We start from the raw sequence: 27,155 nt of genomic DNA on the forward strand, positions 1-27,155 counted from the left end.
TATACAAATCCATTGTCTAACGTCTTTACAAAACTACACAGTCAACTCTGACACAAGAGGCATGATTATGTGCAATTTTAATCTTTTATATACCAAAATGGATGGACCACCAGTAAATGCTTCTTGGAACTCTGCTGCAATTAGGAGCTGTGCTCTGTCAATGCCATCTCGTAAGAACTCTTTCAAGGGAATCCAGTCATTTCCATCACTTCAGAGGAGTACATGTGTTCATTAGTTCAGTTTTGCAGGGGCAGTAAAGCCTTTTTAAAAATTGGTTCTTTCCCTAGAGAGGACCCGGTTCTAAATGCAGCAGATGCCTCTAACTTGTTCTCCTGTGAATCTTGACTTGATTTTGTGCACTTACCACAACATAGGCACTATCGGAAGCGCTCTGCTTCACGGGGACGTTCTGGCAGCCGCTCCAGGAGTCGTTCTCCATCCGACAAAAGAGCAAAACGCGGAGAAGACAGACGTTCTAGAAGCAGAGATCGAGAACGTCGGCGTGAGAGGTCACGCAGCAGGGACAAGAGGAGATCAAGGTCACGGGAGAGGAAGCGCCCAAGGTACACGTTGCAGTACGTCTTAAGAAAGTGAATCAAAGTATCTGCCCTTCTGTGTGGGATGTTCTACCTGTGATGTTCCACTTGCTGTGGTTACTTGTCATGGGTGCCTCTGGCAGGTGTGAAATTAGGTAAAGCGTTGGCTAGTACGTGTCACACAGGTTAAGTTTATCACCCAGTGGAAAAGTATACTGTAGCTGGATTTTGTAACTCTGTTTCTGGCCTTCATGGTTCTTAGCTTCCTTTGGCAGGGCACTGACGAAAATGATTTTTCCTTCCCCCCACTTCTTAACAGGCCAACTTATGTCATGTTTTCCCCAACACAAGTTTGTTTTTATATTTAAAAAAAAAATGACAGCCATGTGTATGGAATGCTAAATAAAACACTTTTTTCTCCTGCGGCAGACGGTCCAGAAGCAGAGAGCGAGAACGGAGCAGAGAGAGGAGAAGAACACGGAGTCGGGATAGGAGACGATCCAGAAGCAGAAGTAGAGGTAGACGGTCCCGATCCCCCAGTCCTGGCAAGAACAAGAAAACAGAAAACAGGTATTGGCATTCACTGCTATAACTGCTGTCCCAGTAACAAGGCACAGTGAAACCTTACCGTAGTCTATGTTTCTGTAGGTCCTGGCTATAGCTGCCAGATAGAGGATTTAGCTAATATTAAATGAGTTTGCCTCTTCCTGTAATTATTCTTTTAGTCAGGAAACTTTTTTTTACTGTTAACAATGGCATGCAGAGGTCTTTTCCCAGGAGAGATCTCCTTTCCTTATGTGTAAGTTTGCAAAAGTACACTGAGTCTTTCACCCAAGTGACTGACAGCCCCTTTGTATGTTGCATAGTTATATTTGTTTTACAAAGCCATGACCTCATCAGCTTCTTAAGCTATTGGCAGCTGTTAGAGGATCTTCCCAGATAATTAACTGTCATTGATCCAGAAATGTACTCAGAAAGCCCATGCAGAGGGCTAGTTCATGCATTAGGTTAATTTTTCAGTTGCAGAAACTGAAATGGACTCATTTCTCTTCTGTGGACATTGGTCCTCAGTAATCAGAGAGAGAGAGAATCCAGTGGAAACCCTCCACATTTGTTGGAGAATAAAATAGGCCATCTGGAAAGATTTAACACATTTGGCAAAAAAGGTAATATTATTTAATACTTGTCATTATTGTATTTTGTAGACAGGGCATATCTTTATAAGGGGCAGCAAGCTTCTAATGAGGACATATTTGCTCCCTGCCAGTTGCTGACTTCATCTGGGATGTGGGCTGTATTCCTGGCTCTATTGTCAACTTAGTTTGTCCCCTCTGAAAAGTCAGTTGAACTCTGTTTCTCATGATCAATATTAAAATTCAAAAGGTTTTGTGAAAAATAATTTGTAATCATAAATTCTTGGATGATTGGCATTTGATCCGTCTCGTAATGCACCCCAAGTACTGGTTTCCCACTTATGAATTGTTTGACTCCTTCTTCCCACTGTTCTCTTGCAGGTTGATTATTTATTTTGGAGATGTATATATTTTTCTTTTAATAACGGGATGAGAGGCATTAATAGCAATGGATTCAGAATAGTAATGAAAGAAGAGGCAGGGTTTCTCACACTGTTGTTATGTGTGCCAGTAGTGACTCCTGAGCTTGACATTTCAGCAATTTTTTGAGACGGTGGTACGTGAACCAGTAGTGTTTGAGAGCTGTTTTTCTGTGGTATCCATGCCAGTAGATAAGTCTGTGGTATAACACACTGGAGAAATCCATGATATAGGCTAGGATCAAACTTGTACATGTTTCTTAACTGTTTGTTGAACATTGCCTGTGTGCTCAGCACCAAGTAGAACAGGGGTGCCACAGATGGCATGGGCAGCCTCTATCTGTGGCACACTGGACCAGGGAGGGGACAGGCAACACAGTGGCAGATAAGGCAGGAAGCAGAAAACATAGCAGCATATTGGGTAGAGGAATGGGATCAGAGAGACATTTGGGGAGGGTGTGGGGCTAATTTGTGGCATGCCTGCCATAAAGGTTGGCCCCCACTGATATAGAACATTAATTAGACAAGGGCCCTACCATTGGGAGTTTACATTCAAATGAACTGACTACTAAATAGTCATAGTGAAGTGGTGAAGTTTGATCTCTTTTTACACTGGGTTAGAAATAAAGTAAAACTTAACTTCAGGTCATTTGCCATTTTAAATAACTTCTTACTGGAATTTACAGTATAATTGCAAAGAGTCAAGTTGTAAAATAATTTAAAAGTATGTAAACTGTCACGCTGATGTTTATATAGAATAAGCAGGTTGATGACAATCCAGTATTTTAATCATGAGATCACAAGAATTGTACTTGGAGAAGTTGGAATGACATAAAAATGTCTTGTAAAATAAGCATATGGTTTGCATTAAAATAGCCCAGTGGGCTATGAAAAACCTTAATAAGATTTAATTGAGTAAAAGGAATTTTACATTTATTATTCTGAGTTTAGATGTTTAGATTGGAGTCATCTACTTTTTATTGGGAGGAGGTAGGCACAGTAAAATTTGTGATAAATGGATTTAATATCAAATGCATGTCTGCCTGTTGCATTCAGTTTATAGGTAGCCTTTCCTGGAGGGGAGGTGTTTTTATGTCTTTCAGGCAGTAGCCTATCCTCAGGGGGAACTTGCATTTCTAGGGCAAAGTGCTAGATCACTTTGCCATTAGAAGTGTAACAGGCAAGAATTTCTGAGTATCTGTATTCTAACTGCTGTATTCAAAGAGGTGTAAAATAAACTGTGGAGCCACTAGAGTATCAACTGTAAGTGTTTGGAAATGAAGTCTGCGACTTCCTCCCAGAAATAAATGAGAAGAACAGAACCAGAGTGTATGAATCAATGGGTCCTAATAGATTCTACGTATCTGGCAGTTGTGGGAATTATTTCCATGAAATGGAGAGATTTGCTGTGAAGTGATACATACTCTCAAAAGCATTTAAAAAGCATAAGCCTATGCATAGTGTTAATGGCAGTGATTCTGTCCAGCATGTGAAACCTCCAAAGAAAAGCTGGAACACTTTGTGAAAGTCTGTCATACATCTTTGATTTTCCCCCTTTCAGATCAAGATCTAAAGAAAAGACAGAAGGTGTAGAAGTTTCCAAGGAAAAGAAAAAAGAGAAAGAGGACAAAGAAGAAGAAAAGGATAAAGAGGTTAATGTATGTATAAATCTGCCACTGAGAGAGAAACTTGTATGAGTTAAACAGGAGCGTTCATAAATGCTGTAGCATTAGAATACATTTAGATAGGATTTATTGTAATTGGAAAGAAAAACAACTTCAGATAATCCCTTTTTAGGTCTGGGCAATGTTCTTGTGAGTGTGAAGGGGTTAATTACTGTACCTTTGGTAGTAGGATGGACTCCTACTATTTGACATAAACATTTTCCCCTTAAGGCTGACCACCTCAGCATACTGGATGCAAACTTACCAGCTGGATGTGAGCTCATTATGTCACTTTCTTGTGATTGACTGAGGAGCTGAAAAGTAACCCAGAAAGAGACCAGGGAAGAAGAGGAAGGAGCTCAATCCACTGCTGTTATTTTCCCAAGCCTAGAGCACCTCTCCAGTTATGGACACTGCTCCTTTCCAGGGGAAAGAAACAGTGTCTCAAGGGCAACCCTCTATCTTTGTACATGTCAGCACCAGAGCCCTAAAACCAGAATCCCCACCCAACCTATTCCACAACATGTGCTTCCTCCACCAGCACTCTGACCTCAGACTCCTTTATCCATAAACCAGTCAGAGCTGCTTTTTTTAATTCAAAGGATTATGGGAAATAGTGGATGGTAAGAGAACTCTTTTGGCCTTTTACTGGCTCACAGACCAAAAAAGGAAAAAGATTGGGAACTGTTGCTGTAGTATACTTTTCCTAAAAGACTGAGCAACTGGTTCAGGAGTATTGGTTTGGAAAGATCTATCTGTAGGACCATCTGGCACTAGATGTGATGTTTTATATTCAAGTGTTACAGTTAACATCAGTATTTTCTTTCCTTCTATAATAAGTTTAACTTCTGTCGATATAGGTTTTATGGAGGCCAGACTTGCATCCCGTATTTCCAGTAAAACTGCCACTGATCTAATGGCGAGTTGTATGAAGGAGTACAGGATCAGAGCAATAATCTTTGAGTTGGTTGTTTTTTTCTCACAGAACTTTGATCAGAATAAACTGGAGGAGGAAATGAGAAAAAGAAAAGAGAGAGTAGAGAAATGGAGGGAAGAGCAGCGCAAGAAGGCTATGGAAAACATCGGAGAACTGAAAAAAGAAATTGAAGAAATGAAACAGGGGAAAAAATGGAGCTTAGAAGATGATGATGGTATTTTAAAATTTTGATTTTACATAATAATTAAACAAATACAGCTTTTACCCCTAACAGTAAACCTAGCTTTGTATTGTTTCATTTGATTTTAAAATTTCTCAGCTACTTTTGTCGAATGTGTTGTAGTGAAATAGTTTTGTTCGTGGCCACAAACAGCTTAGGAAACAATAAATGAGACCAGCAAGCTCTGGTTTTGGGAATGGAAGAGAGGACAGAGTTAACCCACCAATTATTGGGCAGCTATACAAGTTAGTTATGTGACATAATGAGCAGTTCAGTGACATATGTGGATATATTTTTTTTTTTCTTTTTCCCCTTCTCTCCCAGTTTAAAAAAAAAAAGCTTCAAATGCTGTGGTTTCAGCACTTGTTTGTGAACTGACAATTGCTACTTTTCTAACCACACTAAACTTGCAGCTAAATGGACCAGGTACTGATGACCTCCTGTCTTAGCACAGCAAATTTCACCCTCTGCCATGTGTCATTTTCAGGCCCAGGAGAATCTTCCCACTTGCATATCACCAGGGGAGGAATGTACATTGCTCTAAATGTTGATTTCTGGATTTAGAGTTCTGGCTTCTGGGGTTGTGGAGGCATGCTGGCTATGCTGGCACCCCAGATGTGGTGTTTGTTTTTCCAGGGCTTGTTTTGCCATGGAGAGGAGTCCATGTGTAGTACCTGTGGTGAGCTGTGGCTCAGTATTTTGGGGTTCCTGCAACTGGTGTCCAAGTCCTTGGATGGCATAAGGAAGAATCCTTTTCCTGGGCTGATCTTTGGCCCATGGTTCCTTTTTTACCTCCCAGTCAGGCTGACCTTTGAGAGAGATTTTTCAGCTATCCTTATGGTATTCTGTGCATTATACCTTTTACAATAAATGCTTCCCAGTTGTTGAACTTTCGCCTTTATTAAGATTCCATAAATCTGCATTATACTAAACCATAACAAAATCCCCACACTGTTTCTTTTTTAAACAAAAACATCCAATAGGAAAAAATATTTCTCTCCCTCTAACTAGATGATGAGGAGGAAACTGCAGAAGGAGAAAAAGAAGGCATGGAGGTGGAAGATGAAGAATTAGACCCTCTGGATGCTTACATGGAAGAAGTTAAAGAAGAGGTCAAAAAGTTCAATATGAGAAGTGTGAAGGGTGGAGGTGGGAGTGAAAAGGTAAAATAGGTTCATTGTCTTGTGTTTCCGTCTTCTTGAGCATAATGCTAACATTATGATGTAGGAAAATGCTGTTGAAAAGTACATTTCAGGGGGAAAAAACCATTCCAACAAGCAAGAGCTAAATAATGGTACCTGCTCACCTTAACCCTAGTCTCCACAAATTAGATTTTTAATATTAACCCTATTGAAGTTTCATCTGAAGAACTAGGAGCAAAGTTGAGCTAATGCATTTGGAAGTGTACAGAATTGTTATATTTTGCACAGCATATTTCGGTGGTACATGTAATATAATGGTTTTCTTTAACTATTTTGCTAGAAATCTGGACCAACTGTTACCAAAGTAGTGACTGTGGTGACAACCAAAAAGGCAGCTGTAGAATCAGAAAAGAAGAAAGGGGAGCTGATGGAGAATGACCAAGATGCAATGGAGGTAACTGGAAAGCGTTTGGTGTCTCCTGGGAAAAGGGGTATTTGTCTTAGAAAAAGAAGTCCCAGTATATTAGGCATGTGGATAGTCTTGCTGACTTGGTTGGACTGCTCGAAGCTAGGCAGAATGTACCTGACCATGTATAATATCCGTCAGTGCTGTAGTTTAAAATAACAAAAAGAACCACGCTTGCATGTTCTTATGCAGACAGCTGTTTGGAAGGTTTGGGTTGTTTAGTGTGCTGACTGTTTGATATAATTGGGAGTTGAGATATTCACGTGGGTGAACTTAGCTGACCTGACACATAGCTAATAAGATGTGTGGATGAGGGTAATTTGTCTTGTGAATGGTAGTTGTACATCTGACTAGTAATTTATCTATGTTGCTGTTTTGTCTGGGTGTTCAGTTAGGACTGCTAGGAGTGTAGCTGTAGCAGCTCAGAACTCAGCAAGATATGTAAGATCTACTTGTTAGGCTGGGTAAGTACCTTGGGCAGTTAGCCTGTGCTGAACTCTGCTATGGCAGAGTTGACACATGCATGTAGCTTAGAGTTGGCTTCTGTGTGCCTTCATGAATTGCAGTCACCCCAGGGTTTGCAGCAGGGACATAAATCTGTCAGCTGTGGGTGGTCTGTAGAGCTTGAAAAGCCAACTGTCCTAGCTGGGTTTGAGAGAAAGATAACGTTCTCTTACTGTGTCAGTGAGCTAAACATATGCTTCTAGAAGGTTTTTACTAAATAAATTGCTATATGATTTAAAATGTATTCTTTAGTATTCTTCAGAAGAGGAAGAAGTTGATCTTCAGACTGCCTTGACGGGCTATCAGACCAAACAGAGGAAGCTGCTAGAACCAGTGGATCATGGAAAGATAGAGTATGAGCCCTTCAGGAAAAATTTCTACGTTGAAGTTCCAGAGCTTGCTAAAATGACCCCAGAAGGTAATGACAGATAATAATGGAGCATTTTAGGATATTTGCGATGAAAGAAAATGTCTGTGAAACATTGTTGTGTAAGGCACCAGTGAATTCTCTAGGTCTTACCCTTTCCACGTAAAGCAAAAATGTAGTGAACCATAGGGAAATGATCTACAGACAGTAATCTGAGAATAGCTGGCTTCAGAGAAACCCAATTATGAGCTACAGAGAAGAATTGAAGGACAAAAGGGAGATCCTGGAGACTGATCTGGCAGGGCAGGGAAGGAGTGAAGTTGAAACAACTGAGATCAGTGGTTGTTATGGATTATTTCCTGTTGTCATGTTTGTGGGCTGCCCGTTGTCAGTGTAATATGGTTTCTTGTACAGACCCCGCATCTGTGTCTCTGGCAGGCTAAATTTTGTTTCTATGCTGCAAAAAATCTGTCACCTTTTTAGACTGCAGGTTTCAAGCAGACTGAGAAAGATATTGAAAAATGCTTAGAACAGTGGTTCTCAACTGTGGTGCTGCAAGAACTTGCCAGAGGTGCTGCAATACTGGGGAGGAACTGCCCCGTGTACCTAGACATGTCACAGCTAAACCAGGAAGAGCTGCACAGAAAGGCATGACTGTCTGCATTGCATTAGGCAGACGTGCCGTTTCTCCTGCAGCTTTTCCTGGTTGGGCTTTCCAAAAAACTGAGATGCATGGCAGTTCTACCTGATGGCTGGCAGTAGCATCTGTCTCCAGGCTGCTGCCACCATGGAGGGAAACTGCCCCGTGTGCCTTGGTTTGCAGAAGGCAGATCAGAGCTGCACTGGGAAGAGCCGCAGGAGAAGCAGGGTGCTTGCCTGATGCAGTACAGGCAGGTGCATTTCTGTTGCAGCCAGTTCTCAGTTTGGTCTAAATATGCCTCCTGAAAACAGGTACACTGCATGGTGTCACCCCGCAGCAGTGTCAGTGCCATGGCACGCCCTGGTGTTCCCTCTCCACCCTCGCGTATCCTACTGTCTACCCCCTGCTACTCCCACCCCCTCAGTGCTCTCCATGTGCTGCATGTGTAGCCCAGCATCTTGTCCCCGCTGGCTGTGTCCCCAGACTCTGTCTGTTAGGGCTGGAGTTCAGGGCAGGTTGCAGTGGGGATCTAAAGGAAGAACTTGCCCCACTGGTTCCTGATTCTCATCAGTGACTTGGAGCTGTATGTGTGGAGTCCACTGCTGTCCTGGGAGCAAGCATGCACTGGGCCAGGTTGAGCTAGTGGGACTTTCCCTGCCACCAGCCGATGGGGTGAATATAATAAAAATCAGTTAACAACATATCGATTCATTGTTGAATGCAAATGTTTATATTGTAATATCCATAATATGTTAGTTTCTAAAATGGTGTGCTGCTACATTCTGAAAAGTTCTTGGGGGGGGGCTGTTTTGAGTTTAAAAATCGCACTTGCTTAGAGTTTGTTTAATTGTATATTAATGTGCATTTCAGAGGTGAATGTGTACAGGCTGGAAATGGAGGGAATTACAGTCAAGGGGAAAGGCTGCCCCAAACCAATCAAAACCTGGGTACAATGTGGTATTTCTATGAAAATTCTCAATTCCCTCAAAAAGTAAGTGAGAAATTTATCAACAACAAATATCTATAGTTTATGTTCTTTTGTGTCTACAGGGAATGAGGTCTTCAGGCCAAGGTGTTACAGTTTGACTCTCTCTTTTTCTCATTGTACATTAACCCTTAGGAGGTATTTAAAAATTGTTTGATAGGTGCTCACTTAGGATCGGTGTATTGGACAGTTATTAGGAATTAGTCTTTCTCATCAATTATGTAACACATTTCTAAGTTCTCTATTTTTGTGCTGTATTTTTGCATGCCACCGAGACTTCTGCTTAAGTAGAACTTAGAAATCTTTCCAGCAAAAGTATATGTGATTTATATCATTCACAACATTCTTTTGTTCTAACTGTGCTTTGTTTTTCTCCCTCTAAGACATGGCTATGAAAAGCCCACACCCATCCAAGCCCAGGCTATCCCAGCAATTATGAATGGACGTGACCTGATTGGCATTGCTAAAACAGGAAGTGGAAAGACCATTGCATTTCTTTTGCCTATGTTCAGGCATATTATGGATCAGAGGTCGTTAGAAGAAGGAGAAGGTCCAATAGGTACATATCTTTTGTTTTCAGATAGTGACACATTTATGCTTTTTTTTAAAGTTAGGTATGTTGATGTTTAAAAAACTGCATTGGGCTAATTCACTAATGAGATCTGTGTGTATTGTAAATAATCTAGTTATGGTTAAGAAATAGCATGACCAATAAAAATGCATTCAGGTGTTTTAAATGCCATTTACCAATGTGCAATTTGGGGGCTACTTTCTGTTTTCCATGGATAGGGATGTGGATAGTCTTGCTAACTTGGTTGGACTCTTCAGAGTTCTAGAAGAACCAACCAAAAATATCTTTTCTCTCAGTACAGCTCAGTGTTTAAGCTTTGAGCTGGCAGGTGAAATTACTGTGCATCTGTCTCCATTCCCCTCCCCCCCCCCAACATATACCTTACTTATAACAGCTTAGCATGAAGAGTGAAAGGGAAATTTGCTGCTTTATATTTTTTCACTGGATGTGGGACTGGGGCTGACTTATTTATGACTGTAAGTCAGCTTCGGTCTCTTGCTTGGTTTCAGGATATGAAGTACAGAATTCTTGATCTGTTTTGTCAGATTTTTTTTGCACACTGAGCAAGGTCTTAAGAGAGGTCTTCACTTCCTTTCTTGGAGATTTATTTCAGAACTATCTGCTAGCCCTGAGAGACATTTCTTTGCTCGTAACCATTGAAGATTCTGTCATTTCAGCAAGCCACTTACTACTTTTGTGGTGTGATTTATCCATTAGGAACATTTGCATTAGAGTCGACAGCACGTTTCCATATGTTGGAGAGGAATAATTTTCTTTTATGTTACTGGAGATCTGGTCATGTTTTTTTTCTTTCCTCCATCACAGGCTCAACTACTGCAGTGCTCTTGAAATAAGGGTTTTAAACTGGACACAAAAGTAAATTGCATTAAAATTGTATTACTGTACTGGGGGTGGTTAAAACTTCACTATAAAATATTTTAGTTTTACTGTGTCATTAATAGCATCAATTACATTTCTTGTTCTTTGGGTTCTAATATTTTTCTTTTTCAGCTGTTATCATGACCCCGACTCGAGAGTTGGCTTTGCAAATTACCAAGGAGTGTAAGAAGTTCTCAAAGACTCTGGGACTTAGAGTTGTGTGTGTCTATGGAGGAACAGGAATCAGTGAGCAGGTACACACTATTTTATTTATAAACATTTCTTGACACTCATCAGTTAACATCCTTTCATATAAATCCAGTATTGCTCTGAGCTCTCCTTTTTGCTTTTCTATAGGTATCAGTATCTTAGAAGTAAATAGCCATCCTTGAAAGTCTAGTTTTAACAATCCCTTGCTTCTTCATGTACATATAACTGTTCTACAAGCCAGTTTGCTTCAAGTCTCTCATACATAGTTCCCAGGGTTGCAGATATTTTTATATATGAAGTTGGGCAGTACTTAAAGCATTTGTGCAATGTAACAATTCGAAATGTCCTATTAAGGGCTTCTATGGTTTCACCTCCAGAAGTTCCCTAATTTGTATTAATGCCTCAAAACCTAGATTCTCTTAGTTTTTGTTGTCCTTAGCAAGCATTTTTGTAAAGCTTGATAGTTTAATTTTCAAGCCAATTTTTTGCCATGGAAACAGGACCTGGCAATACTTGCAGCATTTGGTGGGTTGCATGTGGCACCCTGAACTGCTGACCCCCCTGTGCTGCCTGCAGCACATGCAGCACCAGATTTGGCCCATACATCACATGCAGCATGTGGGGCTGGTGCTGTTCCAGTGAACCATGAGCCAGATTCGGCCCACAGGTCATATGTTTGATATCCTTGCTGTAGAGTTTCTAAGGTCCCTACGTAAAATAGCATAGATGGGTACTTGTTGTGTGTAGGATTCATATGTCTATCATACGCTTTTGTAGCAACTATGGATCTACTTCTGGTAAGAAGTTAAAGACATTTCCAAGTAAAAACTTTAAATACATGACAAATACATAAAACCATTAGTGGGCTATTGTAGTGCTGCATGAATAGTTAATCATGGTGACTCAAAAGATTGCATGTATCATTCACTGTCTTATTTATAGGGTCACAGACTAAAAGTAACTCAGATGGCTTGTTAAATTAAATTCACTGTGTTTTTAAAATCAGATAGCAGAACTGAAACGAGGTGCTGAAATTATTGTTTGCACACCTGGACGTATGATTGACATGTTAGCAGCTAACAATGGTGAGTAGAAATCTTTTTCCTTTGCACATTTTTAAATATATTTGTGTAATGCAAATAAAGAAATTCAAGAGATCATATGGTTTGATAAATGGTCTTCTGGAATTTATTTATATTTCTTGAAGCTGTGTTATTCATTTTACCATGTCAGACAGTACAGCAGTACAAATGACTCTCTTTACTCATTAGCTGATTTTGAAAAACAGTAATTGTAGTATGTTTGAAATTTTTGTAAGGATTTTTGTGCACTATAGATATACAACTATCTGCCCCAAATTGGGAGTCATTTAGGTAAAGGGAGATTTACCTAAATTTCACTTATTTTGACGTAATTCCTCCACAATGCTAATTAATATTAGCATAATTTAACAGCTGACTTTTGCCTAAAAAGGGGCTTGCCCAATAGAAGTCTCCACCCTTATCTCTTGATAAAAACAAAAATAATTACTGAATATCATTTTAGCTGTAATTAAAACTACTGTCTTCCTCAGTTGAATATGTAGGTAGGATATGCTGGGATACCACAGCTTTAAGAGGTTTTGTTTTAGCATAATCATTGCATGCTTGTTAGACAAAGTTTGATTATTAAAATATTCCACATCAAAACCTCTACTAAACTGTTGACATTATTTAACTTCTGTGGAAAAAGTACCTTCAAGACTTATAGAACTGGGCTTCCAAGACTTAATCCGTCAAAGGTAGGTACATTAATGCTGTTCCCAAGTAATTTTGCAGAGTTATTATTTGGGGATGCAAATATTAACATTAAGTATAGATGTAGATTTTTAGAAAAGTTTATTTTGGTAATTTAGTGTGAATTCAACATCTACAAATTCTGTATTACTCCTTAAAAAAGAATAGTTTGAGGATTCAAGGCAGTTATAATCTTGCTTAATTTAAGATAACAAATATTTGCATAGTTTGATAAAGCTGCCAGTTTGAATAAAGAATGTTTCTGGAGTATGAAAATCATAATTCCAATTTGAGAACTCTCAACAGAGTGTCACTACATTATTGCTTGAAATCTGACATAATCCTGTGTCAGTGCTTTTTAGAAAAACCTTGCTTTAATTGCATTTGTGAAAAATCCCTTTGTATTTTATGTATACTTGTTAAAAGGTGCCCGTGTATTTGTTTGGGAAGGGTTTTGACTTGTTTATGCAAGACTGCTCCAAAATGAGCTGTGTGTATAAGCTTACAACTGTTCATCTTGCTTCTACTTGTCCCAAAGACTGGGGTCTTTTAAGTCAATGGATTTGCTAGACAGGTTGAAAAATGTTGCTTATACTGTATTAGGCATAATATTAGCAGTTTGTTAGAAATAGTTATGTATACCTAAAAATCATTATTTCTGAATGCCAAGAAGGCATTATTTGTTATAATATAAAAATAATCTTTTTTTCTGAGGCTGCATCAGTTAGCACTGAACTTTGCCTTCCACACATGCGCTGTAATCTCTAATATGTTTTTTTCTAGGTGGCGCTGTCAGATTATGGCTGATGTGGCTCGTTGCTTCATCTCAGTCTTAGTTTTATGATGTGTTTTGGCGAGGGCTGTTTTCTGAATTTTACAGGTTCTTCTGGCCCTTTGATGGTATGCAAGAGAAGAGTTTGACAAAATAAAGGGCCTTGTGCATACTTACACATTTTTTCAGAATATATATATATATATATCTAGATATATATAATGCCATTAGAACAAGAAGTTTAAAATTCACTTTTAGTGATATTAAAAATAAAAATTAAAACGCTATTTAACTTTTATACGTTGGTTAGAAGCTAGTCAGAATACTTATCACTTTACTTAAAATTACTCCTGAGGGGAAAACAAATTTCAGTTTGATTTTGTTTCCCCATGTTTTTTCCCCTCTCCTTTTCATAGGACGGGTGACAAACCTTCGCAGGGTTACATACGTTGTACTTGATGAAGCGGACAGAATGTTTGACATGGGTTTTGAACCACAGGTAATGAATGGCACAGTGGATTTTAAGTGGTGAGAGTAATGGTGAGGAGGGGAGGGATGGTTTTTCTGTGACGTAGGGTTTAGTTTGGGGCCTCAGGACTTCCTAGATTATCCCGAGGCTTTTTTTCTCTCTCAAAATTGGGAAGGTTTTTTTTCTTTTTCTCCCAACTAGAAGGTTTCTGTTGTACCCCTTAAAGGATCAGCACAAAATTCCAGCACTGTTTTGTTTGTGATGTTCCAACTGAGCCCACCAAATGTTGCTTCTCTGGCAGCGATGGCTCGTGGTCTCCAGAGGATGTAACTCGCAGAAAGCTGTTTGTATTTTGTGGAATGCAATTATTTCTTAGCTTTAAAAATGATGGGGTTTATGTGAGTATGTATGTATGTAAAGTTTGTTGCTAGAGCACTTCAACATTAATCAGGATTTTACTGTTAAACCAGGTCATGCGCATTGTAGACAACATCAGGCCTGATCGTCAGACGGTCATGTTCTCTGCCACTTTCCCCAGAGCCATGGAGGCTTTAGCTCGTCGAATTCTGAATAAACCTATTGAGGTTCAAGTTGGGGGAAGAAGTGTTGTCTGTTCTGATGTGGAGCAACATGTAGTGAGTATTGCATAATTGCATCTTTTGTTTCTGTGGCAAGAAAGCATTTCTGGAAGAATATTTAATGAAACACTGACATGGAGAAACAGTAGCTTATATTTAATTTGTATGTGTTGGAATGGATGGAGAAAATCAGCAATTTTTATTACGTCTAGTCCTATCATGTCAGTTTAGTTTGTTTTCCTTGCATGAATGGCATTAATTCCTTTAGAATCCCTGGTGAGGCCCTTCCAGCCTCTATGGCAAGGAGACACAATTTTCTAGTTTGATATAAAGAATGTTTTGGGAGATGCAGAGAGAGAGGAGACTTCCAGAAATGTTTGCTAGTCCTTTTAAAGACAGCACAACCTAATTGGTTTAACACAGCAGTAAGAAAGTTCTCATAGACATGCAACCCTCTCTGTGAGTAAAATATGACAGGTATTTTTAAAGTAGTCATTTGCAGTTAAAAGTGGCATTTTTGAGCTGCCATATTGTTTTTCTGCAAAGTTGTTGGTCTAATGGGAACCAGAAATTCTCATTGTAATGAGTGATGCTTGAAAATATATTCCAAATGCAGGTCTTACATTGTGCATGTTTAGTCTGTTCGAATTGGCAGATTTGTGCCATTGTTCATTCAAATTTTCAAGCACTCTGGTGATCTGCTATTTTGTAGTTTGTCGTTTTGATCCTTGTAGTTTCTTTTAGATACAGTTGTGGGTTATAGGAAAAAAAGACATGCTTGTAATTGTTGCCTTTTTTTGCACTTATGTCTATAAAAAATGATGACGGAATACTGAAATAAAAGTGAATTACCCTAACCTAGTTGATGGCTGCAGAGCGCTGAATGTGGGAACAAGTATATTGCAATATCATTGCAATGCAGTTCAATGTGTAATTGTACACTTATATTTTGGAGTCACTTTGGCTTGCCTAATGCCTATGTTGCTGTGCTGTTCCGGATAATTTTTTTTTCTGTGGCCACTTTTCATTTGAATATTGCCTCTTCAGTGTAAACATATTGGGTATATTAGTAGTCACTAAAACACTCAAAAAAGCCCCTTCATTTGCAGATAATAATACATTTGGTTTTTTTACTGCTTCGTATAGGTTACCTTACTGTCAGCTTTAGCACTTCCATTTCTGTCTGTGCATATGGCCTGAAGAATTTCTCTCTCTCTCCTTCTCCTGGCTCAGTTGAAACTCAAAAGCTAATCAAAATCTAATCAAAGACAGATGTTGTGAAGTTTATGTTGTTAGCATCTTCAGAGTTTTGTAATATCTATTGTTTGAAGATGTAATTTCTGTTCTTTCTACTTTTGTTTTTCTGTTTTGCTTTTTTTAGATTGTTATAGAAGAAGAGAACAAATTCTTGAAGTTACTTGAGCTGCTGGGACATTATCAGGAGAAAGGATCTGTTATCATATTTGTTGATAAACAGGAACATGCTGATGGGTTGTTGAAAGATTTAATGAGAGCTTCTTATCCCTGCATGTCACTTCATGGAGGTAATGTGCAGTCTTAAGGACACATATTACTTTAAACTGGATTAATGGGGTAAAATAATTAAAAAGAAAAGTGTTTTTATATGTTTCTGTATAATGTCACTGTAGACATTTAGAATATTTCCTCTCCTAAGCACTTTGGCCTTTCATTTGGCAGTTCACGTAACTTTTTTCACATTTTGAGTGGAAGTGCAACTGACTTGGCATTTTTCTTTATTACGTTAACTTATAAAGCACCATTGTGTGCCAAAATATCACTTTATGCAACACAGTTATGAACTGAGAGTAATACATCTCTGGGAATATTATTAGCTAATTGCTATTGCAGAGCCTGGCGGGCAGGCAAAAAACCCCATTTTTGTAGCTTTTGAGAAGCTAGTAGCTGTTGTTTCCCTTCTGTCATGAAGTAGTTATTTAAAAAGTAAAGCAGAAAAATCTCTCATTCAAACACCTGCCATCCCCAAGTGTTTTAAAAACTATGTAGAGTGCTGTTGGTATACAGCAGTCAGCCCATGCATATCACATTCTCCAACTTCAGTAACAATGCCAGGGAAAATTTAGCCAAGGACATAGGAAAAATCCAGGTCTTAATGAAAAATGTCCTGCGCTTTTTGGTGTGCTTGCAAAGTGGGCAAAGCCTTCAGAAAAATTCAGTTATAACAGGTTAGATTAACTTGCTTATTGAGATCGTTTTCTTTAAAAGAATGTTTGGAGGAGTTGAGTGGGACAGTCTTTGTAGAGAACTACTCTTCTGCTGAGACTGCCTGGTTTTGTTCAGGAGTTCTTTCAGCTTAGTTGAAATATTTTTTTTATTATTGAAAACCAAGACAGTACATACATAGAAGTAAATAAAAACTTAAATGTATGGTGTTGTGTTGCTTCCTTGTAGGAATTGATCAGTATGACAGAGACAGCATAATTAATGATTTTAAGAATGGAGCGTGCAAACTTCTTGTGGCCACATCAGTAGCAGCAAGAGGCCTGGATGTAAAGCAGCTGATGCTGGTAGTCAATTATAGTTGTCCCAACCATTATGAGGATTATGTACACAGAGCAGGCCGAACTGGACGAGCCGGCAATAAAGTATGTAAAAGTAATTTTTTTTAGTAAAAAGTGTTTTTTATTTTTAATTCATTGATAACCCTGCCTTGTATGTTGATTAATGTTGTAATTGGAATGGGAAGTTAAAAGATTTTGTCTTTGATAAGAAGAGGGAGGTGCTTTTTAGGGAAATGGGGAAATTTCAGAACACAGCTTCCTATTTTGCATTGCATCTCTGTGGAATGTAGATAACGCTTTTCTGGAGTAAGACTTTATGAATTTGGCTCTTTTGCTGTTTGTGCTGGAAATGACCATGAGTGGCTTCGTTTCAAACTCACCACCAGAGCCAGACCTAAATGAAAAGCTTTTAATTTTACAGTGAGTTTGTCAGTTGCCATGTTAACTGCATTTATTTATAGTCTCCATTTCTATTAAAAAAAAAAAAAAAGTTTTCCAACGCAGTACCCTTGCTAAGATCAATGAAAAAATTAAATGTTGTATTTAACAATTACTAGGTTAACAGTTGTGTATTAATGTTTAATAGGGATTTGCATACACTTTTATTACTGAAGATCAAGCACGATATGCTGGTGATATCATTAAGGCTTTGGAATTGTCAGGGAATCCAGTTCCTGCTGAACTGGAGAAGCTCTGGGGTGACTTCAAAGATCAGCAGAAAGCCGTAAGTAATCTTTTGTTTTTGGTGTGTGGTGTTTATGGTTGTGTTGCTTACACATTTGGGTACAAATTCTGCACGCAAATAATGTTGTGCATGTGAGTTGTTTCACTGACCCTCTGAAACCACTCCTGGAAAGCAATTAGATTGTTCTTGGGAATTTAACTGTGGTAACTGGCTGTGTAGGTGGAAGAGGAACTGCTGAGCCTGCCTTGAGACCTGATGTTATCAGGGTTCATATAAAAGACAGTGAAGTCTCTTGTAGTATTTATATATTGTCTAAAATGGAGGTGCCAAAGATGTGGCCTACGGGCCAGATCCAGCCCATGAAGGTGCTCTGTCTAGCCCACCTGCTGGTGGCCAACTGGAAACCGGGCATGGCTAAAGCAAGTGGCCTGCTGCAGAATCCAGGGCCTGCAGGCCCCAGTGAATGTGGTGATCATTGGCAGGGCAGTGAGTGAGGGCTGATGCAGCCTTGGTCACTATTCAAGCACTTCTCCCGTTGCTGCTGCCACAGCCCTACCATCTCAGCTGCCAGCCCTGCCACCACTCCATGCTAGAGCTGCTGCCACTGCATGCCCCATGCCGGAGCTGCCACTGTGGCTGCTTGTTTTATGCTGGAACTGCTACTGCAACCACATGCCCTGGGCTGGATGTGCCTACAGGGAGCCATGTAGTTCATATCCAGTCCAGGGTATGAGGTGAGTTTGATACCCTGATCTAAAAAGTTAACACCACCTCGCTGGGCACATGCCCCAAACATTTAGTGTGAAGAGTTTCTTGTGTGCTAACAGATATTTCTCTTCGCCTCAAGGGGCATTTTACTTCTTCACTCAAAACCCAAAATGGCTTACTTGTTTTTATGGAATTGATACAAAGTTGTGTGTAAGCTTTTTGTTATAACTTGTTTCATGGTTTGGAAGAAGTTCTAAGTACCCTAATTTTTACCTTTGTTAATACATAACCATTTACAATCAATAGTAACAGTAAATCAATAGTAATAATAATCAAGAATAGTCTGTATTTTACTCCAGCTGGAAGTGTCTTTTAACATTTTGTGTTTGAATCTCTTTTGAAAAATAATTATTCTTGCTTTGTAGGAAGGAAAGATTATTAAAAAGAGTAGTGGCTTCTCTGGCAAAGGATTTAAGTTCGATGAAACAGAACAGGCTTTGGCTAATGAACGCAAGAAACTACAAAAAGCTGCTCTTGGCTTGCAGGATTCAGATGATGAAGATACAGCTGTTGATGTAAGTACAAATAAGCCAGTAATTTACATTATAAGGGATTTTAGTCTGTTCAGATAACACCTAATAGCACAAATTCAGTACAGTAGCAAATTACAAAATATTTTTTTTGTTATATTGTACTCTAGTTTACTAAATACATCTTGTGTGTTGCTCTGTGCTTTCTTTAATTCATAAAATCTCTCTCTCATGGGGAACTGAAAATCTTCCACTTGTGACTTACTGGTATTTTATAAGTAGATTAAGAATGGATGATAGTATTTCATGCAGAAGGCTCAAATATTTTTCATACTTGTACAGTAATTAGTCTTGTACCAAATGGAATGATTGTTTACCTAATTCACAAAAAGCTTGTAGTTACAGGGCTTTAAAGAAGCACCTGGCAGCTTTCTCCTTGTCTAAATCCATATCAGATGCTATTACTTAATGTTTGATACCTTTTTCAGTGAGCTGGAAAGTTATTCCATTGACTGCTGATAAAAGAGCAGTTGAAGAACTCCTGCTGGAATCTTTCCTCACACCTCAGTTGTGTAGTTTTCATGATACAAATGCCTTTTCCCCAGTCTGGAGTGTGTGATTGCTAAGGGACCTTGCTGTTTTAGTTTGCCCTGAAGTAGCACTTTTCATGCAGTGAGCTCAGAGTTCAATGTGGAACTGGAGGATAGTGTGTGCACCTTACTCAGGGTCCCACAGTAACTTGTAGTGCAAACTGGATTAGAACTCCAGTCTTCTGATCCCCAATCCTATTTCTGACTACAAGACCCTTTCTCTTTGTTCTGCCATAGTTCTTGACTGGCACTGTAGCATTCATTGGTTGCCAAATCAAAAAAATTAATAAAGCAGTTGCACCTAGTGTTTCCTTTCACAGTGTTGATAAGAACAGCATAACGGTGGTACTGATGTTGTCCTTTCCTTTAGATTGATGAACAAATTGAGAGCATGTTCAATTCAAAGAAGAGAGTGAAAGATATGGCAGCACCAGGAACATCTAATGCTCCTACTCCCACAGCTGGTAACGCAGAAAAACTGGAAATCGCCAAAAGATTGGCATTGAGAATCAATGCCCAGAAGAATCTTGGTGCAGAGGCACAAGTGTTCGTCCCTTTCCACTTCAAGGTCACGCTCTCTATCATGCAGCTATTAATAAATGTTTAATATAATGTATTTAATTTTGTTTTACAGCTGTGTTAACAGGTTGATTTCTTTAGTTCTGCCACATGATGCTGTTGTGATTGGTCTGTATCCTCCAAATAGGGCTAACTCAGTGGGGGTGGGAAATTATATTATTATTTTGACTACTAGATTTGTAATTTTTTGGCGTGACAAAATGGACTGGTATAACAGCAGGGAGCTCTTCATCTGCCTGACACACAGGTATTATGTCTGATTTCACCAACCATGACTACAGAACTTGCTAATTTTATCACAGTAGCAGAATGTCCTTTCTGGCTGAAATGTGTAATATATTATTGGAGGTTATGCTGTTTAAATTAAAGTGAAAAATGCGGGTGTACTTTAACAACACTTTGAGAGAACGATGGGTTATATTTGAAGGCGACACCAAGCCGCGGGGAGTAGTAGATACACTGGAGGGTAGGGCTAGGATTTGGAGTGACCTAGACAAATTGGAGGATTGGGCCAAAAGAAATATCATGAGCTTCAACAAGGACAAGTGCAAAGACCTGCACTTAGGATGGAAGAATCCCATGCACCACTACAGCCTGGGGGCTGACTGGCTGGGCTGTGTCAGTGCTGTAGAACTGGGTGGGAGTTTCCCAAACAAATGATTTTTGGTTCGTTGGAAAATGTGAATTCCTTCAAACCAAAATATTTTGAAGAAATCTTAACAAGTTCCATGAACAGCCATTTCCTGCCTGTTTACCTGGCGGGCTGCTGGTGAGTCTGAATTACCAATCTCAGTGGTTCTGGGCTTGCATTACCATGCAACAGTCTTGGGGCTGCTGCAGAGTTGAGAGCTTGGCAACCCTGGGAGTTCTAGCTCAAATAGGGGCTTTCTGGGATGCCTGGCTCCCGGCCGTGTGGCGGAGAGCCTGGGAGCCCTAACTTGAGAACTGGGGATTCTCGTTACCCCCCCGTGTGGCAGGGAAGTTGCCAGCAGCTGAGGCAGATGGCCAGACTGGTTCATGTCAGAAAAACTGAACTGAAGTGTTTTCATGTTTCCTAAACACTTGTTAAAATTTCCTTTCTGCCAGAAATTCCAATTCAGGATCTTATAATTTCTCACAGAGTTATAATTCCAAGGTTAAGCCAGCTCGACTGAGCAGTACCATTGGGGTTTTTTATCCATCTTGGGGAAGGATGGAATCCTTGTTTGGCTTGGTACTTGGACAAGGAGTGAGAGTGGGAATGCAGGGATAGGGAAGGGATTATAGCCAATATTATCCTTGGCATTTTGGGATGAAACAAGGCTTTCTGTTCTTGCTGAGAGAGGAGGGAAAGGAAAGGAAGGTTTTCAGATTGTCCATATTGATGTGTGTAGAAACTTTCTAAAGCAACTCTGGTTCTAAAACGGCCAGGTTTTTGGGGTGCTGCTGCCTCTGGCTACCTCATTTTGAATACAGACCTCTTTTACTACAGGATGTGATGCAGCAGGCAACAAACGCTATCTTGAGAGGAGGCACAATTCAGGCTCCTACAGTATCTGCCAAAACCATTGCAGAGCAACTGGCTGAAAAGATCAATGCTAAGCTCAATTATGTACCTATAGAGAAACAGGAGGAAGAGAAACAGGAGGGAGGACAAAATGAATCCTTTAAGAGATATGAGGAGGAACTGGAGATCAATGACTTCCCACAGGCAAGTAACTGATTTTTGTTGAATCATATTTTAATAACTGTCACTGAACACAGTGTTTTAGTTGGGACTCTGTGCAGATTTATAATGTGATCTTGCAATAGAAGGGATTTCTGGGCCTGTCAGATCTTCCTTTGCCACATCCTCTTGACATTGTGTAACTGTGGTAATAAGTACCATCTACCTATTGGCTTTGTTCCTCAGTTCAGAGATGCACAGTGCTTGAGATTCATTCCAAAATGCTTCCCAAGGAAGCTATTAGCATATAAAGCTAGAAAAAAAAAAAGTTTATTTTACCAGTGTCTCTTCTGGTCTTCTTTTTGTTTGGTTCACTCACCTATTCAACTCATAATTTCAGAGGCACCAGCTATACCACCCACCTCTTCCAGTGGGAATGAAGTGCCTCAATGCCCTGTATGCCTCCGACAAAGGGACAGTGCCATTGCTCAACCTAACAAAACGGAAAAACTCCCCAGGGGGCAACTCATTGTCTTCTTGATAAGAGTCAAGTCACATACATATAAATAAGTATGAGATACAACCTGTTCCTGCCTTTCAGCACTGAATGTAGTTGATATAGTTACAACTAGTTGATATACAAGACAATGCAGTTTGTCTCTGAAAAAAAAATTATACACTGATATTTTCTACTGAAATCTCATTATCTCTTTCCACACATTAGTATCTGAGCTTTTAAAAGTAGGCATGCAGAGATGGATGTTTATAATAGCATTTAATTTTGTTTCTTAGAAGAATTGCATTCAACAAAGACTTGCACCCCTAAAGAGCTTTCTGAAAAACATAATGCTGATAATGAGAATTAACAGAATAAACTTGTCTTGGAAGTCTATTCCCATGAAAGGCTTGGTAAATGGTATTCTTGGCAGAGTACTGCTGGGTAAAAGCATAACAAGAACAATTATTACTTTTTTGACTTCCCAAGAAGCAAAATGGAGAACCTTGAGAGCTCTCCCTCCAGTGGTCCTGCAGATCCATCCTTTTTTCCTCCCCTTTTTTTTCCCCTGACATAAGTGATGGCAGTGGTAACATGGATTTTATTGCATACGTTCTTTTGGAACTGGGCAATTGCCTCATTGTTTGAAATCAAAATTCCACTTAAGACATTTCTGTTCAATAGTGGATCTCACCAGATAATGTTGTTGCTGAAGTGCAAATATCTTTCTCTAAATCTTTCTTGTGCAGACTGCCAGGTGGAAAGTTACGTCTAAGGAAGCTCTGCAGAGAATCAGTGAATATTCTGAAGCTGCTATTACAATCAGAGGAACATATTTCCCTCCAGGCAAAGAGCCTAAAGAAGGCGAACGAAAAATTTATTTGGCTATAGAGAGTAAGTATTATGGGTATTTCTCAATTAGAGATGTTTTCCTTGTGCTATAGGTAGGCATTTGATTCTTTGTGGCATACATTTTTGGATCTTCACTCCCAGATATTCTTGAGTTATCTTGGGAGTAAGTGTGGGTACCCACTCATTTGTCTTGATACTTGTTGCCAAATGGCTCCTGGAGTTGTAGGAACATCGGTCCTGTGTCTCTGTCCATAATTAAGAGACTTATATGGCCCTGTATGAAAATATTTGAAAGAGTAACAGTAATTCATTTGATACTAAAAATGAGGACAGATATAAAGATCTTGTTTGAGTCGACATGGAAAAAAGAAAATAGGGTGCTGTTCCCCTGCAGTTTCTGGCAGGGGTCATATAACTGATCAAATCTATTGTGCCTAACCCAGTGAATCTCATGGTTATTTTGACATGCTCCGTTGCTAATGTTAGTTTGTCTGTAAAGAAACTTGTTCCAGGATGTTACTGAATGCTGTAAACAGGGATTAACAATTTTAAGTAGGTTACTCTTTAAAAAAAAAAAATAAAAATAAAGCAGTGCTGGTAGTCTACATTTATTATAGTTCAACAGCAAACCATTGAAATATTTCTGTTGCCTTGACAGTAAACCTGCAACATTTCCTCCTTAGACATGGTATATAGAAGAGATTCTAACATTTGTTTTCTGCTCTCCAGGTGCCAACGAGCTAGCTGTGCAGAAAGCAAAGGCTGAAATCACGAGACTTATAAAGGAAGAACTAATCAGATTAGTAAGTGAAATGCATTATATTGCAAAAGAGCATGTATGGCTTTGTTAAGATTTGCAGGAATGTTTAAACCTGACCTACAAGATAAGTCGCTGTTAATATCTGGGACTATGTATCTGAAAGTGTAGAAAATGGTGTAGCAGTGAACAGCAAGGAAAATACATTTCTCCACGTTATGGGTATTACGAACAGCCAGCAGATGGAGACAGGACACTGACTAAATTTTGTGATCTCAGACTCCTGAAAGAGTCAGTTTCCTATTCATTTCTTGTCTCTGGCTCCATAAGGCAGAGCTGCATTTTAACAGATTGGCTTTTAACCCTCCTGGTATTTAGTACCATTTGTGTCATGGTTCGTTTTTCTTTTTTTACCTTGCTGTGGACAGTACGCCATGGTGCAGTAGCCTTCTGTGTTCAATGTATCCTGCTTCCTGTTTTCAAAGGAAATTGAAATTATCATGAGAAATGGAATTCTGAGACCTTCAGTAGTAAAAGCCTTGTTGGGGGTGGGGGGAGCAATTGCCAGTAATATTGTAAGAAACTTAATTGTGCAGCCAGCGGCTCTGCCTTTCTCTTCAATGTACCTGCCAGTGGCCTTTCAGCTCAACAGTCTGGAGGTTATGTTGCTCTTGCTGACTGTTTTTGGAACTAATTTTGCTCCATTTTTCAAATTGTTGAAATCTACATAAAAAATCCTTGCAAATTGCAAAGTGTGTGTCACTACTGAGCAACTCTGTAATTATTTTTAATATCCACTTATCTCTGAGCAGTTTTTACAAATGGTTATTCATCTGTTTTGGCAAGCAATTGTGATTGACTTCTTTTTCCTCTTTCATTGCAGCAAAATTCATACCAACCAACCAACAAAGGAAGATACAAAGTTTTATAAATATTTGGAGCAACTGTCTGCCAGTGGCTGGTGTGTGAAACTTCGTGGCTTCTCTTGTTTTTGCTGTTTACACTGCTTCTTGTAAATTAAGAATTTTTTATTTTGTCTTGTGGACATTTTTTAACACAAAATCAATATTTGCTGAGACATCTTCATTCTATCCGCTAAGGTTAGAAATCTTAAAGCAGACCAATTTTGGAAGGGTATGATTTAATTTAAAAGTGTAGTTTATATACATTTCACCTTAAAATGCTGAATAAAACGGATTTTAATTTTCCTGACAGACTCTAGTGTAATGTAAATTAAGCAGATTTGGGCTTTGCATTGGAAGTTAATAAATAGTACTTACAGCTTCACATCCTGGGGGGCAGTTCACACTGTATAACTTATAGTGGAATTAGTGATTCAACACCAAAATAAGGGCAGAATTTTCCTCCCTAATCTGTATTCGCTCACTAACCTGTTCAGCCTCCATTCCCTGTGCAAAATTCGCAGTAATGGCATTTAGAGCCTTGTACTGATCAGAGTAGAGAATTCTGTCCTAGAACAATTATAAGTTTATTCTAAGGTTCTTTTTTTCATTTTTCTGTCTCTTCCCTTGTCGTTATAATTAATTCTTTGGGGTTTTTTGTAAAAAAAAAAAAAAAATAAAATAAAATAAAAAAATGAAATGTTTTGTAGTAGGAAAAGTGGTTTCAGCTTTTTTCTAAATGTCAGGATTTTAAGATTTGTGTTTTCCCCCCATTCATCAACCTGAGTTATAAACCTATTTAGTTAAAAAAAACAAACAAACAAAAAAACCCCAAAAACCAAGCAAACAAAAAAAGAAACAGAATCAGCAAAATGAGAAACATCTTTTGTAATGCAGTATAAAGTTTGTCACTTTTTTATAGTGTTATATATATGCATTTAATGTGATATTTTCAGGAATGTCATTATTGCTGTTAGAAAGCTGCTTTTGGCAAATAGTATTTGTAGGTCAACCCTCCAAAGTTGACCACTATTGCATTGGAATGTGGGAGTTTACTGGGATAGTCAAAACTTGGTTTACGTCTTCCTTTTGCTCCTGAAACTCTTAACATTCATAATGGTGATTTTTCTTTTTTAATATCCAAAAGATCTTGATTAAATTTTTTTCACCTCTTATCTGTAATGTAAGAGGAGGAGGCATTAGAATTTTTGAGTTGTGACAAATTTTGAAGAGGATGAAAACCACAGGACTTTCTGATTTTTTTTTTCTTTTTTTTTTTTTTTTCTTATCTGAGTGTTGAAAATAAAGTTTTAAAATGCCTGTATGTAAGCATTAACCCTATGAAGACAGATTATATAATCTGCATCATGGTTATAAATTCGCAGTTTCTATTTACAGAATTCAAGTAATTTAAATAATCATTTCCAGTTTAAGATCCTATAAATGTGTCTGTTTTTTTTATGTCATAGTAACCTTATTTTTGAGATACAAAAAATAACAGCTGCACATTTTCACTCTCTCCCTGAATAAAATGTCCTGAATATAGTAGTTGGCATGGTTAAAACAATTAACCTGAACAGAGTCAGAAGAAAGACACATAAGGAAATATTTAAGGGTTAGTATCAACTCTGAAGCAAATTTTCAAACTCCATTTCCTTTAAATGTTCAGGCCCCCTTTTGTTAAGATTGTTTTTTGAGAATGTTTCACATGACACCTGTACTGATTTTTGTCTGACTTTCTCACAGTGCTGTAAATTGCCACATTTCTCAAGCTGTGGCAGGTTTTGATGCGTTTGGTGTGGTGCCCATTCAGGTTCAGACTTTGACTTCTTTTTTAAAAAAAATGCCTTGGTTTGAAATGTTCTTGTTGGTATTTATTGACCAAAGCCACACAGAGATGTTTGTTATTTCCACATTCACACATTAGAGTTATCAGAAAGATCAGACAGTGTACAGTCTTTAACTTCTAGGGGATTTTAAAAGCAATGTCAATATTCTGTGTTTTTTAAATTACACCAAAAATAAAAATAATTTCAGTGTGTGTTTTTCAGAAACACTCTTTCTGAATAACTTATCAGTTTTCTGCACTATGCGTTTGTCTCTTCACTTGTTTCTGCTGCAACTAACTCTGTACCTACCAATGGCAGCTATTCCTTTAAATGTAAGAAATGTCTACTACCTGTGTATATATTCGAATCATTCTCTACAAGGAATATAATGAGATGTAGCAGATCAGATACCAGTCAGTGAGGATCTGCTGCAAAAGAAGCATCAGTGAATGTGTTCAGGAACTTGAAGTAGAGGGCAAGTTAGAGAGAAATGAGGCAAACCCAAATTAATAGAAAAGAAAGGCATAAGAAAGCATAAAAGAAAAAAAACAGTGGTAACAAGGCAAGAATTAAGAAAGTTTGAGGTGAGGAGGGAGTCAAGCAAGCTAGGAGAAATTCATCTTTCAATCTTTGTAATTGTTCTTGCACAGTAAAAGCCACTCTTCCTGTTAAGCTTCACAGGTCTGGGTCTTCCCTGGGCCTGTATCCTGTCCCATATGTTGGGGAAAAGGAACAATGCTTAAAAAAAGAGGAGTAGATATCCTGTTTATTCTGT

At 38.7% G+C, this 27,155-nt stretch overlaps 1 protein-coding gene across 1 annotated transcript in view; it reads left to right on the top strand.

Moving 5' to 3' along the window:
• DDX46 (DEAD-box helicase 46) overlaps positions 1-26,605 on the top strand; it is a 28,744-nt gene extending 2,139 nt beyond the window's left edge. The window contains exons 2-23 of the mRNA XM_006262169.4: positions 375-563; positions 966-1,106; positions 3,650-3,746; positions 4,738-4,903; positions 5,921-6,072; positions 6,392-6,505; positions 7,274-7,439; positions 8,899-9,019; positions 9,397-9,572; positions 10,596-10,717; positions 11,680-11,758; positions 13,637-13,719; positions 14,160-14,324; positions 15,649-15,811; positions 16,698-16,891; positions 17,394-17,531; positions 18,626-18,775; positions 19,691-19,888; positions 21,371-21,589; positions 22,790-22,934; positions 23,622-23,695; positions 24,533-26,605. Coding sequence (XP_006262231.1) covers positions 375-563; positions 966-1,106; positions 3,650-3,746; positions 4,738-4,903; positions 5,921-6,072; positions 6,392-6,505; positions 7,274-7,439; positions 8,899-9,019; positions 9,397-9,572; positions 10,596-10,717; positions 11,680-11,758; positions 13,637-13,719; positions 14,160-14,324; positions 15,649-15,811; positions 16,698-16,891; positions 17,394-17,531; positions 18,626-18,775; positions 19,691-19,888; positions 21,371-21,589; positions 22,790-22,934; positions 23,622-23,695; positions 24,533-24,580 — 3,100 coding nt within the window. The 3' untranslated portion in view covers positions 24,581-26,605. The remainder of the gene's footprint in view (positions 1-374; positions 564-965; positions 1,107-3,649; positions 3,747-4,737; positions 4,904-5,920; positions 6,073-6,391; positions 6,506-7,273; positions 7,440-8,898; positions 9,020-9,396; positions 9,573-10,595; positions 10,718-11,679; positions 11,759-13,636; positions 13,720-14,159; positions 14,325-15,648; positions 15,812-16,697; positions 16,892-17,393; positions 17,532-18,625; positions 18,776-19,690; positions 19,889-21,370; positions 21,590-22,789; positions 22,935-23,621; positions 23,696-24,532) is intronic.
• The last annotated feature ends 550 nt before the right edge of the window (positions 26,606-27,155 follow it).

This window comes from Alligator mississippiensis, chromosome 9 (genome assembly GCF_030867095.1).
Source record: "Alligator mississippiensis isolate rAllMis1 chromosome 9, rAllMis1, whole genome shotgun sequence".
NCBI classification, from domain to species: Eukaryota; Metazoa; Chordata; order Crocodylia; family Alligatoridae; genus Alligator; species Alligator mississippiensis.